This window comes from Mesitornis unicolor, unplaced genomic scaffold (genome assembly GCF_000695765.1).
Source record: "Mesitornis unicolor isolate BGI_N332 unplaced genomic scaffold, ASM69576v1 scaffold44045, whole genome shotgun sequence".
Lineage (NCBI taxonomy): Eukaryota > Metazoa > Chordata > Aves > Mesitornithiformes > Mesitornithidae > Mesitornis > Mesitornis unicolor.
The window spans coordinates 1-14,144 of record NW_010188323.1 but is presented as its reverse complement, the minus strand read 5'-3'; the positions used below and the strand labels follow the sequence as shown (position 1 = coordinate 14,144).

Sequence of the window (14,144 nt, the reverse complement as noted above, 5' to 3'; positions counted from 1 at the left end):
GCTCTCGCTGCCTGCTAAAGGGCAAGGCCCTTTACCGTTCACTTCTCTTCCTGTTCTGGTTTTGCCTGGCCAGGTACGACGCAGCCACCAACGAGCTCATTAACGAGGAGCTGGGCATCGCCTACCCCATCATCGACGGCATCCCCAACATGATCCCGGAGGCGGCCAGGAGCACTCAGAAGAAGCCCCCGGCTGAGGGCTCGCAGCAGCCCTGAGGACCCACCCGGCACAGCGGTAAACTGGGGGCGATGGCCAGAGGAGCCATGCTCCCCTCCCTGCCTACGCTGACCGTCCTGGTTCCCCTCCTGTCCCTGGCGGGGTTGTTTTACTCGGCCAGCGTCGATGAAACCTTCCCGCAGGGCTGCACCAGCACCAACAGCTTATGTTTCTACAGCCTCCTCCTTCCCATTACAATACCAGTTTATGTATTCTTCCACCTGTGGACCTGGATGGGGATTAAGCTTTTTAGGCACAACTAGTGCAATGCATTTGCTAACCCCTGGGCTTCTCTAAAGCAGTGCAGGTTATTTAATCTCGTCAGGTATTGCAGCTGATTTGAGAGAGTTCCTTTCTGGCACTAGTGACTGCCATAGTTTCCCCAATGGTATTCGGCACTATATAAAGTCCTCTGCAGCAGCCTATTACTTAATTACCGCTAAGGCAGATAAGGAGGAAGAATAACAAGAGGCACTAATTCCTCCTAGTGTATCCCTTCAAGAGTGTTGTGCATTTGTAGTGGCACTAATGGAAATCCGCTGGGTGGTGATCGTTTTTACAAGGAAAAACTGCACCCTGACTGAAATAACTGATCTTAAATAATAAGCAATGGCAACATGCAGCAATATGAATCTCGCTTTGAATTACAAGCTTCGGTTTTGTTTTGAACCGATGTGCACATTGAAATGTATTTGTCTCACTGTCAGAATAACAAAATAAATTAGGCTGATGTTAATAACAAAACTTGAGTTAAGTGAAGAAATTTACTTGGATGATCCCTGCATCTGTATGTCCAGTAGCTGCTTGCTTGGTTTTTTTTGTTGGTTTGGTTTTTTAAGAAAAAGGTGGGGAAACGACAGCGCTGCAGAGAAGATGTACGTGTGCATTTGGGGGTTTTGTTAGAATGGCCTCCCACATACTCCAGTGTCTGCCTGGGAGATGTATGTCCCTGTACTATTTGTTAAATGTGTCTGAGTGCCCGACTTTGATAGCCAGGCTGGGTCATCTTCATTAAAGTGTCATCTCCTGACAGGTTAGAGGAAAAATAACTCCAGCTGAGCCCAGGATTTGGTAACCAAGTCAGCAGCTACAAATACTGGTTAAGCATATACAGTATTTTTCCTCTTAGGATGATCCTCCTCAGTAGAGAGGGAACAGAAGATAGTTCTGCTAAATGCTTCAACCTTCCCTGTTTTCATTTACAGCAACACTAAATGGAGTGACAGACCATGATGAGGCTGTCAGGTGTAAAAAACTACGTTCTCGGTACTGTCTGACAAAATGTCTCAACAAGACACAGCTATGAAGGAGATACGATAACGTATTACAAGCGTTCATTTTTCCTGGTTTGTTACTGGGTGGTATATATCTGCAATGCAGGCACATGAATGTCCTTTACCTGCTAAAAAATTCAGAAGGGCTGTACCAAGTTGTAAATACTGCGAACCTCAGTGTCTCTTGGTGGGATACTAAAAATGCAGTCAAATGGGTGAGGCTGCTGCTGCCCGAATAATGCTGTGATGCACAGTATGAAAGGCAGCGTCCGCAAGAGGTGTATTTGAAGGCTGACTAAGTACAGCAGAGGTAGAGGGCAGTACACAGCACATTGCCTCTGTAAATAAATGCCTCTTTCAGCTGCAGCAGCGAGGAGAAGGGGGAAGGAAAGGTAGCTCTAGGAGCCATTTGTGAACCTTCTTCTAAGTGTACAGGAAGGAAAAGCTCTGGTTGGCAAGAAGGCTCAGTTGGAAATAATCAGAACTGGGTGACAGGGCCCTGAGGTTGACAGTTCGTGCTGCACAGGTGTGGTGCCCAGCTCTGATGGCCCTTGTGTTGGTGACTGATACAGGCATGGTGCCTGGCTCTGGTGGCCCTTGTGCTGGTGACTGATAGAGGCATGGTGCCTGGCTCTGATGGCCCTTGTGCTGGTGACTGATAGAGGCATGGTGCCTGGCTCTGATGGCCCTTGTGCTGGTGACTGATAGAGGCATGGTGCCTGGCTCTGATGGCCCTTGTGCTGGTGACTGATGTGGCACGTGGTCCCTGAGCTGAGCTCCACCCTGGGCTGGTGCCCTGTTCCCACATCAGCCATCCAGTGGCTTTTGCAGGGCAGGGCTAGCGTTGCAATACCTGAAGAAAATGCAGCTGCCAGGACTTTCGGGTTTGTGTGGAAACCACAGACTAAAGCCACACAGAGACAGCAGCACTGTAATTTCCACCTCTCTTGCTGGCATTATCCTTCCTTTCCCTTCAGGCAACCATGAGAGAAATGGGTTTTGTGGCTCACCAGTTTTTTCACATACAGCAAACTAGCCCAGAGTCTTTAAAGTCAGTCTAGCAGTAATATAATGGACTTTGCCAATTACCAGTTTCCCGAGCAATCCTATTACATTACCTCAAAGCATCTTCACAGAAAATAGCACTACCACTTGCATTTAATTTATGCCAATAAAGACTGATGGATACCAGAAATGAGAATGTAAGATACTACCCTCCAGATTTACTCTACATCCCCCAGGGAACATGTTTTATAATTATTTGATGAGTAGTTGTTCTGCTGTATGCTCAGTGAATACTGAAACCCTTCTACCAATACTTCAGTAACACTGAAAACCAAAGAACACTGTAGTAACATATTCAGAGCTAACAAATAATGCAGTTCAGTATCTTACCTTTATAGTCTTCGCAAATTGCCAGTCTGGTGCGTTCTTTAAGTGGGTCCATATGTCTTGCAGAAGGCTCTGTCTTTTGACTGGAAAAAGCCAGTAGTTCCTGCCCGTCACTCTAGAGTACCTCTGAAGATTGACGTAACAGTGTGTTAGTGGCATGTTTCTCTCCTAAATGGTAAAAAAAAATATTGGCCACACTTACATCATTGTAGGGGTTGGACAGAGCGTTGCATTCTGTATAGTGAGCAGCGATCTTGTCTTGCATGTCAAAGATGCATGGATATTTGATCAGCTTCCATAGGACCGTCTGGAATGACAAGGAAGGAGGAAAAAGATGCATTGATTTTCCCTTGCAAAGTCAGAGTTCAGAGATGTATATGCAGACTGAACTGTCGGACTGTACCCTGGCAGTCTCCTCTATCTCCGAAACACGCTCTTGTGTACCTGAATAATGCACCATCAGAGGCACGCTTTCTAAAAGCACCTTCTGAATGCTTCTGTGAGTGGAAAACCTTGACAGAGAGTCATCTGAACTGTCTATGCGGGCAGACACTGGTGGTACAGTGCCCCAAGGATATAACAGACAGATAGTGATTGTAACAGCGTCGTCTGTAACTCAGCTAAACCAAGACACATAGCAGAAACATCCTGGACACCCAGGTTATGGTACATCGTTGTTAATGACTGTTGGGTTTATTTTCTGTAATACCAAATACCAATATCGGTATACAAAATAATCTAATTCAAAGTGTTACACCTCTGGTGTGATAAGGCAGCAACTTCAAGTAATGTCCTATTTGTCTTTCGATTCTATACTGTTTCTCAAATGTCCTCAGCTCTGGTTAACTGGTACAAAATTGGTACATTAGCAAATAAAATCTTATGAAACAATTTGGCTGTTGCTCTGTGAATTCCAGCCAAGTTGTTAGAAAACTGCATTTTTTTGCCTAAGGAAGCCCCTACTGTCCACGTTTCCATTTGATGCTGCTCCAAACGCACCGATTGCATTTGGTACCTAATTTTCACTCTTTCATGTCATCAAGAAATGAACCATTTTGCAGGCTATTTTTTATTACCACAGCTTTGGTTTTGGATGTGAGTAAACTGAAATGTGTTTCTATAAGTTTTTTTTCAGTAGCATTTCTACATAAAAGTTTAAAAGAGACTGTTTTCATTTCTGTTAATGAAACATAATAAAATCCAGAGTAACAAGAAGTATAGCAGCCATCCCTTGTGGTGCTATTTCACACCGATCACCAGTTCAGAGCAAATGGAGCTGCTGAAGATGCTGGAGGATGGCTCCAACTCTCAGAACCAGGGGTCATCTCAGGAAAGGCACGACTGTAGCTGCTAAAATGCTGGGATGGTAAATGGCTTGCATAATTTAGAACAGCTGGAGGACTAGGGAAAATGCATTGTCTTTGCGATGTACTGGGCTAGGGTCTAGAGTTCACTTTCATCTATATTGACTCATTAAAGTAAAACAGAAAAACCAGTGTTTTACACTGCTGGTAAGATTTTATACTTACTCCATTAAATAGCAAACAGAGTCTGATAATCAGTTTCACTTGAGGCACGTAGAAGTTGTTTTCTTGTACTCGGAAGCCAGTTCTGGAGTTCACCTGCATTGATAACACACGATATGAAGAGGGGAGTCAGCAGATCCAGCGAGCTGTGCGTCTGGGTGGCAGGGCAGGACTGAGGAGCAGCAGGGCTCTCTGCAGAAAGAGCTCTGAGACTGCATGGGAGGACAGAAACGGCACCGGTAGCACAGCACTCAGCAGTGAGGAGTCTCAGAAAGCCACATACGAACTAGCAGGAAAGCAATTTTACAGTGAAGACCCCTTAACAGGACTCCATTGAGAGAGGGATGATGTTTCACTTTGGGTGTCTTTCAGTCGCTGGAGAATCTGAAGTTCCCTATTCATCATACTTGTTGGCAAAGATGTGATTTTGGAGAGGACAGTGAACATGTAAAGCTCCAAATGATGCAGAGGAGTAGGCCTGCTGCATTTTGAGTTTATTTATCTGGATAAATACAGATTTCAGAGTCTAAACTTCAAAGCCCAAATCTGCATTCTTAGCCAAAAGAATATTCCATTCTGAACAAAATACAACAACTCTCTCCATGCACACTTTTTGGCTTTCCTAAATTCTGAACATCTCAGCAGGAGAAAGGATGGTTGTCAAGAAGAATACAGTAATTACCTCCTTTCTTTCCCTGATCGTATGCAGCTGCTAAACCTGCTCTAATTCTATCATCTCAGAAAATTTCTCAGGTCACAGGCTCTTAAAGCACGACGCAGTGTTACAGTGGCAGCCACAATGTGCCACACAGGGGGGTTGACCTTTAAATGCCATGAGCAGTTACTGGGGTGAGGGATGTCACCAGCAGGAAGGGGAATGGGCGTGCTGCATAATGGAGAGCCCATCCATAGCCCTGGATGCATCAGTCCATGTGCTCCTCACCACTGATAGCATCCCTGCCAGGGGCTACAATGTGCTTCAGCTCTGCATTTCTACAGAGGGTCAGCCAGGCTCAGCTCAAGAGCAGGATTCTTTCAAAGCTATGCTGGTGCACAGCCAAAGAGGTCCCTGAAGAAATGCCAAATGTTCCTTTGTAAGAAGGAAACCCAGAGAATTAATCAAGTAAAACAGGTTAAAATATTCTATCTTGTACTGATAAGTCCTGTTTAACGAGGATTCAAACTCTTTCTCACCTCATAAAGAATCTGCAGTATTTGCAGAGTCTCTGTTTCGTGCGGGTACAGGAAGTAGGGGGTTCTTTGACAATCTCTGACTTGCATGGCAAATTGAGACAGTTTTTTCTGGGAAGCTCTCTGATATACAGTGACCAGCTCCTTGAAAAAGGATTCTTCTAGATTTGACCACAGGCATTCTGCAAGGAAAACAGCTAGGGAAGTATCCATCAGAGGTAACATGCAAATAACTACCACTTCTGGATGAAGCTGCATTTTCTCTTTTTATCAAATGAACTAAACCAAAAAATATTGCTTCATTTTGCTCTACAAAAATCAGGAAACCTCAGACTGAGAATTTTTCTTTCTTGTGTCTTGCTGCGTAGTCCCCATGTTTCTACTTCTACCAGAAGCGTTTCTTCCAGGCTGAACTGGCGATACTAATTCTTGCTCTGCAGCCAGAAATGACCACACGTTTAAATCACTCAGTTCTATCATCATAAAATCCTACCAAGAGTTCGCAGGTCCTTTGGCTGGAACTTCGTGATGACTTGCGCTAGCAGCCCGAGAGAACGGTTCGAGCTGTCGTCCTCTCCCTGCAGAAGGAAAGGCAAGATCAAGTAGACTCTGAAATTTTCGGGTGAGGTGGGCGAGGAAGACAACGATGGCAGTAACTTCTCAATCTCCTTTTGCACCTTCAAATGAAAAAAAAAAGAAGAAGAGGGAAAAGGTTAAAAATGCAATTATATTTTGCCAAAATCATCTATGAGTTAGGCTGGCACGGAAATTCCCAAGTTTCACGCACAAATCCAGGGCTCCTCAGGATCCATGTAGTGAGAATCCTTGTATCAATCACATCCTTACCTCCTGCAAGACTTTTGGGTGCTTGCTGATCCTCTCATAAAAATGTTGCACTTGTGACATGTCTACACCTGAGACTTCCTTCGAAGTTCTGAAATGTTTGTCTCTGTCACAAAGGAAAAAAAGGACACCAAATGATGTGCAAAGCTGGGTTTTTTGGTACTGACTGAATAGTGAAGCATCCTAACATCAGAAAATTCTTGGAAAGTTCATCCTGACTCCTAATAATATATTCTAATATATTCTTAGATATTATAATAATATATTCTAATATATTCAGACTGTGTTGTGACCCGATCAATATTCTGTCCTTCCTGTCTTGTGTGGCTGTGCACTGTTAGTGGTTGGCTGCCTGTGTTTCACCCTAAACCGACTTGCACTTCAGTGCTGGGAGGAGCTGTTAAGGATGCTTTGGGAGCAGTAATGTTGCCTAAAGGGATTATCATCAACTGTCAGATGTTCCTGTGGGATAATCTGTTAGAATGTGAGCTTCTCTAGCAAATTTCAGTAGGACTGGGGAGATAAGAAACTTAATTTTAGCTTGGGCTTTGAAAAATACAGGCTTGCTTCTTGCAAATTCAGATATGACGAATCTTCTCTATGTACACGGCCTAAAATAACACTTTCTGGTCAGTTTACACGCAGTCAATATATTCTGTTATGTTTAAGTCAGCACACACTACCTTTTCTCCAGGAAGCTTCCATTGATGCAAGCCTCTGATGAAAAGATCAGTCTGATATTCCTGATAGGAAAAAAACAAACCAAAATCAATCTTTTCAACATGCGTAGCAACTTCAGGTTTTTTAATTCTGAAAGAATAAACACCGTGTCTACAAGTGTGTCTGCACCTGGCCACATAAAACTTTTCTTAGCACCCCTTTATTGAGAGCATTGCAGAAGACGTATTCGAGGAGTTAGTCATCTTCCCTTCCTATGGAGATCTGGAAATAACCCTTTCTCTCTCACCCTCTCTACAACCACTTTCCACATGATCCAAACCATACTAAAAGTGGCCAGGGAAGCATTTAGATCCAAATTAGCCAAGATTTTTAAATGCTCAAAATAAGCAGCTGGAGTCAGACTTGCCCAAATGAAATAACCTCCCACATAAGATCTGTAAAAAAGAGTACATGAAATTCTCAGCCATAAGTATAAATCTTCCCACAGTGGTACACTCTTGCTGCTTTTGAAAATGAGTAACCAAAGAAGAGATCGCTAATTTTTAAATGCTGACACACACAAAACATTCCAGTTTGGGTAATTTTTTTTTTAAATTACAATTTTTGCACAAGGCCTCGGTCTCCAGACCAAATTTTTCACTGCTTTACCTTGTCAGCTCTTCATCAACGTAACAACCATTCTGTGCAAGAGGAGGAGGACAGGGTTCCAAAACCAGACAGTACATCTGTCCTGCTCCTGCAAAAGGGTCATGGAAGGGCTGTTCCTTATCAACATACACATTACAGATGTCTCAGCTACATTCTTGAACATCAGCTCCTACAAGTCTCCAAAGTTTTAGAGAAAATCATGTATCAGAGGAAAAACCCAAACAAACCAGCAGGTTTCTGACTTACTTTTTTACACTCTCCCAGTGTTGCGATCTGGACTTAGAAATCCATGCATTCACATCTTCATCCTTCAGAGTGGCAATACCATTCAAACAGGAATTCTGTGTGAAATGCATAAAAATACTGACAAGATTACAGGCCTAGCAGATGGGATTCTTTTTCTCAAGCCAATCATTACAAGACGATTTTGGCCTAATTATGAACAAATTAACGGTTATCCAGCATGATCTAGATCATGTATAATTACAATCCAGAACAGACACATAATTGCATTACAAGTTACTATATGGGTAAGCATGGAAACTGCAAGAGACACATATGAACTTGGCCCACTAAAAGCAGGAAAGGATGGAAAATCTAAATGTTTCCAGCAGTAATGTGAACAGTGGCCAAATTAGAAGCCATGATCAAGTATGCACATACCTTGCTTTTCTTGTAAAGGACAATACTTCGGTTTCCTTCTGCAAGAATTTCAGTCACCTTTGGTGATGTTTTGTTTCCTGTGAAAGAATAAAAAGATGTTCAAAGGATGATCATCAAGGTCCCTTCCAACCGAAACCATTCTATGATTATGTTCAGTGCACAGACATGGGACAGTGAAAAAAAAAACCCTCAGAGAGTAGCTGTCTGTCTAGAAGTTGATTCTATGTGGCCATTATCCATGATGATAAATCAAGCAGCAAATGGAGTTATCTACCAGTTATCTCCTTCCCCTCTGCTCTGCCCTGGTGAGACCATATCTGGAATATTGTGTTCAGTTCTGGGCCCCTCAGTTCAAGAAGGACAGGGAATTGCTTGAAAGAGTCCAGCGCAGGGCCACAAAGATGATGGAGGGAGTGGAGCATCTCCCTTGCGAGGAGTGGCTGAGGGAGCTGGGTCTCTTTAGCTTGGAGAAGAGGAGACTGAGGGGTGACCTCATTAATGTTTATAAATTTGTAAAGGGCGAGTGTCAGGAGGAAGGAGCCAGGCTCTTCTCTCTGATGTCCAATGACAGGACAAGGTGCAATGGGTGCAAGCTGGAGCATAGGAGGTTCAATCTGAACATGAGGAAAAACTTTTTCACTGTGAGGGTAACAGAGCACTGAACAGGCTGCCCAGAGAGGTTGTGGAGTCTCCTTCTCTGGAGTCATTCAAAACCTGCCTGGACGCGTTCCTGTGTGACCTGGTCTAGGTGATCCTGCTCTGGCAGGGGTTGGACTGGGTGATCTTTTGAGGTCCCTTCCAACTCCTGAGATTCTGTGATTCTGTGACCATAGAATCTGCTGGGATGACCAAGCAAGAATGAGACATGTTAGCCTCTCAGTGTAAACACAAAATCAAGAAATCAAGCATCTCCCTGAAAGAAATGAATACAGTTTGTACACATCTGCAATGGTCATTACCCCAGTAGGCTTTTCCAGTGTTCACTGGTGAATTGATGGGAAGTGGTATCAACTGATTAGGCTTTCTCTCATCTCTCAGCTGTCCTTCTTCACCAGAACCAAATGAATAGACTTTGTCCAAGGAGGGGACATAGACCAGGGTGTGCTGTCTGTTCAGAAACAGAAAAATGGTCATAATAAGTTAATACCTCTGGGCTAGTTAGAATAAAATTTACAAGTATGTTTTCAGAGTGGATAACTGAGGCTTGTCTATCCTAATAGTCCAGCTACAGGATCCCTTTAACCAAAGTCTTAGGACCCTTCCTTGCACAAACATTCAGCAATAAAGAAATGCATGGACTCAAATTTCCTTCACTATCCTCTGATGCTTGGGATCACACAGGTTCCACATACAAAAATAAAGTGTTACGCCTTGCTAGCTTCACGCCCTTCCATTTGTAAAAGTGCAACTTCTATGCTGCTGAGCCTGATACAACAACCAGGGAGGTGGACAGAAGACCTTTTCTAGCCCAGTTTCATAAAGGCAGAAGGAAATTCGGGAATTATCACCGCTCTCCGGTTCTTTCCGAGGACCCACCAGTTTGTCAAAGTGGACAGGAATTCACTCACTTTCCTGGTGCAGATTGTTGACAATGTTTTGCCCTTTGGTACCCAGTACACCCTTCGTTTCTTAAAAGAGCAAAAAACCAAGGGTTTTGTTACTGGTACTCGCCCACCTGCCGCAGGCAACCTGTGAAACTCTTGCTCCCCACAGCTCGGCCACCACGCGAGGTACGATTTCATTTCGGGTGGAGTTGTGGCCAAGCTGGCCAGCCCCCCCTGCTCCAAAGGTGCACACCAACCCCTCCTGGAAGATGAAGAAACAAACAACAGGATCACTGTGTTATTAACGGCATTCAAATGGTCACCACCGAGAGTGACAGCCAGCAAACAGACTATGTTATATGGGACTTGGTTCAAAACATCCCTGATTCAAACACAGGTAGAGTTCACTTTGCATCAAGCCTAATCTTGTCTAATTTCCAAATAATTTAGCTCCTGACAAAAGCAATTTAACTCCTGAAAATAATTCCCTGTTGTTCCAAGAGCTTTACTTGTATGAATAAACCCTAGTGAATTGGCTACTGTTCACATTTTCTGAAGTCCCCAGAACGCTACAAAAAAAGATAATATTTTCAAAAAGCACCAAGAGTGGAACTGCACCTCTTTGCCCCAGGATTCCCATTCATCATTCCCCTGTAAATGTTTGCATACAAGTGACTGGAACCTGAGAGGAGGACAGTTTTCCCAATAGCTTAGTTAGCATCTCAATAGCTTAGTTAGCATCCCTTGGGGATCATCTTCAGACGTGGATGGAAGCAGGCATTGCTATCCCAATTTCTCCATGCTGAATTTAGCAGTGTATCTTTTCTTGCAGGGTGGAGGTCTCAGATGCTGAGTTTCAGACTCACCTTGGAGAGCACTGCAGTATGGTCTGCCCCGCAGCAGATAAAGACAGACTTCCAGTGCTCTAACGCTTCAATGTACGACGGGCAGTCCCTGTCTGGAAAGAAGATAGCACTGCTAAAGTGGAAGAGGACTGGGGGGTCTCACGCAAAGAAAGATTTAGTAAAAAAGGCTTTTAGAACTTTTCAGTCCTCCCTGAGACCAATTCATGCATTTAATTTGAGTTTGCAATTTGAGTTGCTTTCTACCTCCACTATAACATACTCCTTCTTGTACTGTTATGTCTTTCTCATAGTATTTTCTTTTCATTTAAGTTCAATCTGAAACAAAACACAGTGCTTTCACATCTGCTTGCCTAAAGGTACTTGGCTTCAAAATATCTGACTCTCAAGGGACTTGAGACTGATTCGGATCTTGCTGCCTTCAGGCTCTGTCTGGTTAGGGCAACTCTGCTCTAGCCTTTAGGTTTGAAGGCAGTGGGTGATTTTAATTATTCTCTCACCTCGTGTTTACAGATAATTAAAGAAGGCAAAGAGGTATAAAATTTCCTTCTTGTAAGACTGCCTGGAGAGAGAATGGGAGTGGAAAGAGATCTCTGAAATATATGGTTTGATGAGCCCATGCTAGCCAGATGGCCTCAAAAAATGATTAGAAGTTCTCTGCAGAAATACAACTCCTAAATCACTTGTCCCTCCATGCGTTTCCTGGTCAGGATACAATAGATTGGAAACAAAGACCTTATCCAAACATTACTTTCTTCAAAAGACTGAATCTGCTCCAAAGGGACTTGGCAGTGTGGGGCCACTCCTGTGTCTGCAGTGAGCTCACCGACCAGGAAAATACCTTCCTATAGCTTTGCACTCAAACTCCTGCCTTTCCTTACCTTCTGTGTCTCCGAGTCCCAGCTGCCCAAAATCGTTCTTTCCCCAGGAGAATACAGCTCCAGAGAGCGACACGGCGATGCTGTGAGCTCCTCCAGCAGCAATCTGAGCAAGCGCAATGCCTTTCAGCCTCTCCACCAGCTGTGGCTGGGGGATGAGCGTGGTTTGGCTCCCCACTCCAAGCTGTCCGTGGGCGTTCTGGCCCCAGGTAAAGAGCTCACCTCCTTCATGCACAGAACAAAAGAAGACAGCTCAGCCTCACCGCTGCCCTTAAGTCTTTGCACTTTGGGAGTGGGAGTGAAAATCAGTGCTGTTTTGAGGGACCTAGCTCTGAGGTGAGATCATCATCTGTAGCCAAACCTTCCTGCTTGCTTTTCTGACCCCTTTGGGGCAGTCCCATGCTGCCCATGTGTGTGACTCAGCACAGCAACAATAAAGCAGGGTGTTTCCACCTCTAACGCAATACTTGCAGGGAGGTGCTCCAACTTAAGAACAAGCAGGGCCGGTGACTGCAGAGTGGGGCAGCCACGTCTGCTCTCCACCACACACCTTTGAGGAGGGATAAGTGCTAAGGCACAAGAGAGGGACAGAGCTGCAGATCGCTGGGTGGTGGGAGGGAAGGACAGTACTGATAGCCAACACACTTCGTGTCCCCTACTCATTGATCTCTCATGGTGTCACCAGCTATGGGAAGTGGTTCAAAAACTCCCTTCTGAGAGCAAACCTGCCATAAGGTGACTCCTGTTTGAAGGAAAAGTGTGCTTGAAAGAGGCTACCTCTGGACAGTGCCATGGCGTGCTGGTCCCCACATGCTATTTGAACAATGTCTTGGTTTCTGAGTTCTTTCACCAGCCTACAAAAATAAGGAAAAAAAGGTCAAAATAGAGAGATGCTGTGCCATGAGACAAAGTAAAGCAAGAAGATCCTCTCATCAAGTCCTAGCACATGTAATGACAATTATGTAGAATAATATAGGTTACCATAGCTGATTCACCCTGCTCTTATGCTACCCTGCTGCTGCTGCGCTAACTGATTTGATTGGGGTTTGCACCACAGGAAGCTGGAAGAGAATCAGGCTCAGCCCTGAGCAAGTTAACAGAAAATCCCACAACAAACTGCTGTGCCATTTTTAGATGATGGTTACCCTCACAGCTGAATCGGAAGGTGGTAAAATTCAGATGTGCTTGGGTGTTTTGGCCACAGCTTTCCCAAGCCATGTGTTATTTGCAAGTCGTGTGCATTACTCTGGTATATGCTACCGATCCTCACTAAGTCTCTGAGATAAAGCTGTCTCATGTGCACCTCAAGCAGCTCAAATCTTGGTATTATCCTCAAAATCGGCGCACTTTTTGCTGGCGAACAAAGGAAGATAAAGTTTTTGGTACTAGGAATGTGTGTGCTCCAGTTCCCTCACTACGACAGGAACACACCTCAGTCTCTTGGAAGTTACCTTTAGGAAAAGGGGGCCACCTTCTCTGCCTGTTACCATCCATACCTCCACCCCATGAAAGCTTCTTACGTTGTCTTGCAGCAGTCAGCTGAATCTGTAGCCCACTGTTCAGAAAGCTTCCCATCAGAGAGAATGAGCTTGTGTGTCGCATCATGGTTTGAACATTGCACCTTCACGTTCCACTGCAACTGTGTGGGTTCTGCAGAACAAACATGGACAGGCACAACAGTCACTCTAAGGCAGTTGGCATCTTAAGCATTTCAGCCCCCTCTCCAAGGTCTCTGTGTGCTACAGAGCTTCTGCTTCTCGGGAAGATGTGTGTAAAGTGTGCATTATTGATTTTCTCAGAGTCCTTGTGTTTCAGTGCCAACCCACTGCTTGGTTTCATGCCCGACAACTCTTCTGGCTATCACTAAAAGACATTTCTCCATCTCTTAGGCTGCTGCCACCAGCTCCCAAGACAAGCAGCGAAACACCAGCAGAAGCACACTCTGTTACTTTTACACAGCTGTGGAGAGTGTCCCGGGGAGATAAAGCACTTCCTGAGGTATCTGATCACCTCAGATTTGTCACAGTCTTGGGGATGGGATGCCTTCAAGTCACATGTTTTACAAGTCACTGGAAAAGCAATGATGGAAAATTCACACATTGCCTGCACAAGCATGGAAGTTGATCATCAGCAGATCTTCCTCTGATTTACCCAACACCTCTTAACTCCCGTTGTCCAACCTTCTCACACCTCCCCAGCTCAACCACCTCATGTAGCCAGAGAGGAAAAAATTCCTGTCCGTCCCCCGGCAGGGGGTGCCTCCTTCCAGCCTCCCCCATCGCTGCGCACCGGGACACGGCGAAGCCTCTCACGCAGGGGTTTCGTGTCCCCGAGGGGCAGCACGGCAGACCATTGCAAATTTAGCGGTCCCACCTCCACGACCCCGTCCCGGGGGCTCCCACCCCCGGCAGGGCGCTCGCCCCCC

The 14,144-nt window shown here is 44.9% G+C and overlaps 3 protein-coding genes across 3 annotated transcripts; 2 read left to right on the top strand and 1 right to left on the bottom strand.

The window, feature by feature from the left end:
• Window positions 1–73: 73 nt before the first annotated feature.
• On the top strand, window positions 74–215 carry PYURF (PIGY upstream reading frame; the record flags this gene model as incomplete). Its single annotated transcript, XM_010185723.1, has 1 exon — window positions 74–215. A coding segment is annotated over one exon (142 nt), but the record flags the coding sequence as incomplete, so codon positions are not given.
• A 33-nt stretch (window positions 216–248) lies between these two features.
• PIGY (phosphatidylinositol glycan anchor biosynthesis, class Y) lies at window positions 249–479 on the top strand. Its single transcript, XM_010185721.1, has one exon. It carries the CDS (start codon window positions 249–251, stop codon window positions 477–479), a length of 231 nt encoding a protein of 76 aa, XP_010184023.1.
• A 170-nt stretch (window positions 480–649) lies between these two features.
• HERC3 (HECT and RLD domain containing E3 ubiquitin protein ligase 3) lies at window positions 650–13,369 on the bottom strand (the record flags this gene model as incomplete). Its single annotated transcript, XM_010185722.1, has 16 exons — window positions 650–655; window positions 2,886–3,008; window positions 3,085–3,189; window positions 4,412–4,504; window positions 5,603–5,781; window positions 6,093–6,276; window positions 6,446–6,548; window positions 7,126–7,185; window positions 8,018–8,112; window positions 8,435–8,511; window positions 9,394–9,542; window positions 10,110–10,240; window positions 10,845–10,936; window positions 11,723–11,944; window positions 12,497–12,573; window positions 13,240–13,369. Coding segments are annotated over 16 exons (1,826 nt in total), but the record flags the coding sequence as incomplete, so codon positions are not given.
• Window positions 13,370–14,144: the final 775 nt, after the last annotated feature.

What these genes read in the sequence shown, in the direction of transcription:
- PIGY (XM_010185721.1), top strand. Translation starts at nt 249, where the DNA reads ATGGCCAGAGGAGCCATGCTCCCCTCCCTGCCTACGCTGACCGTCCTG.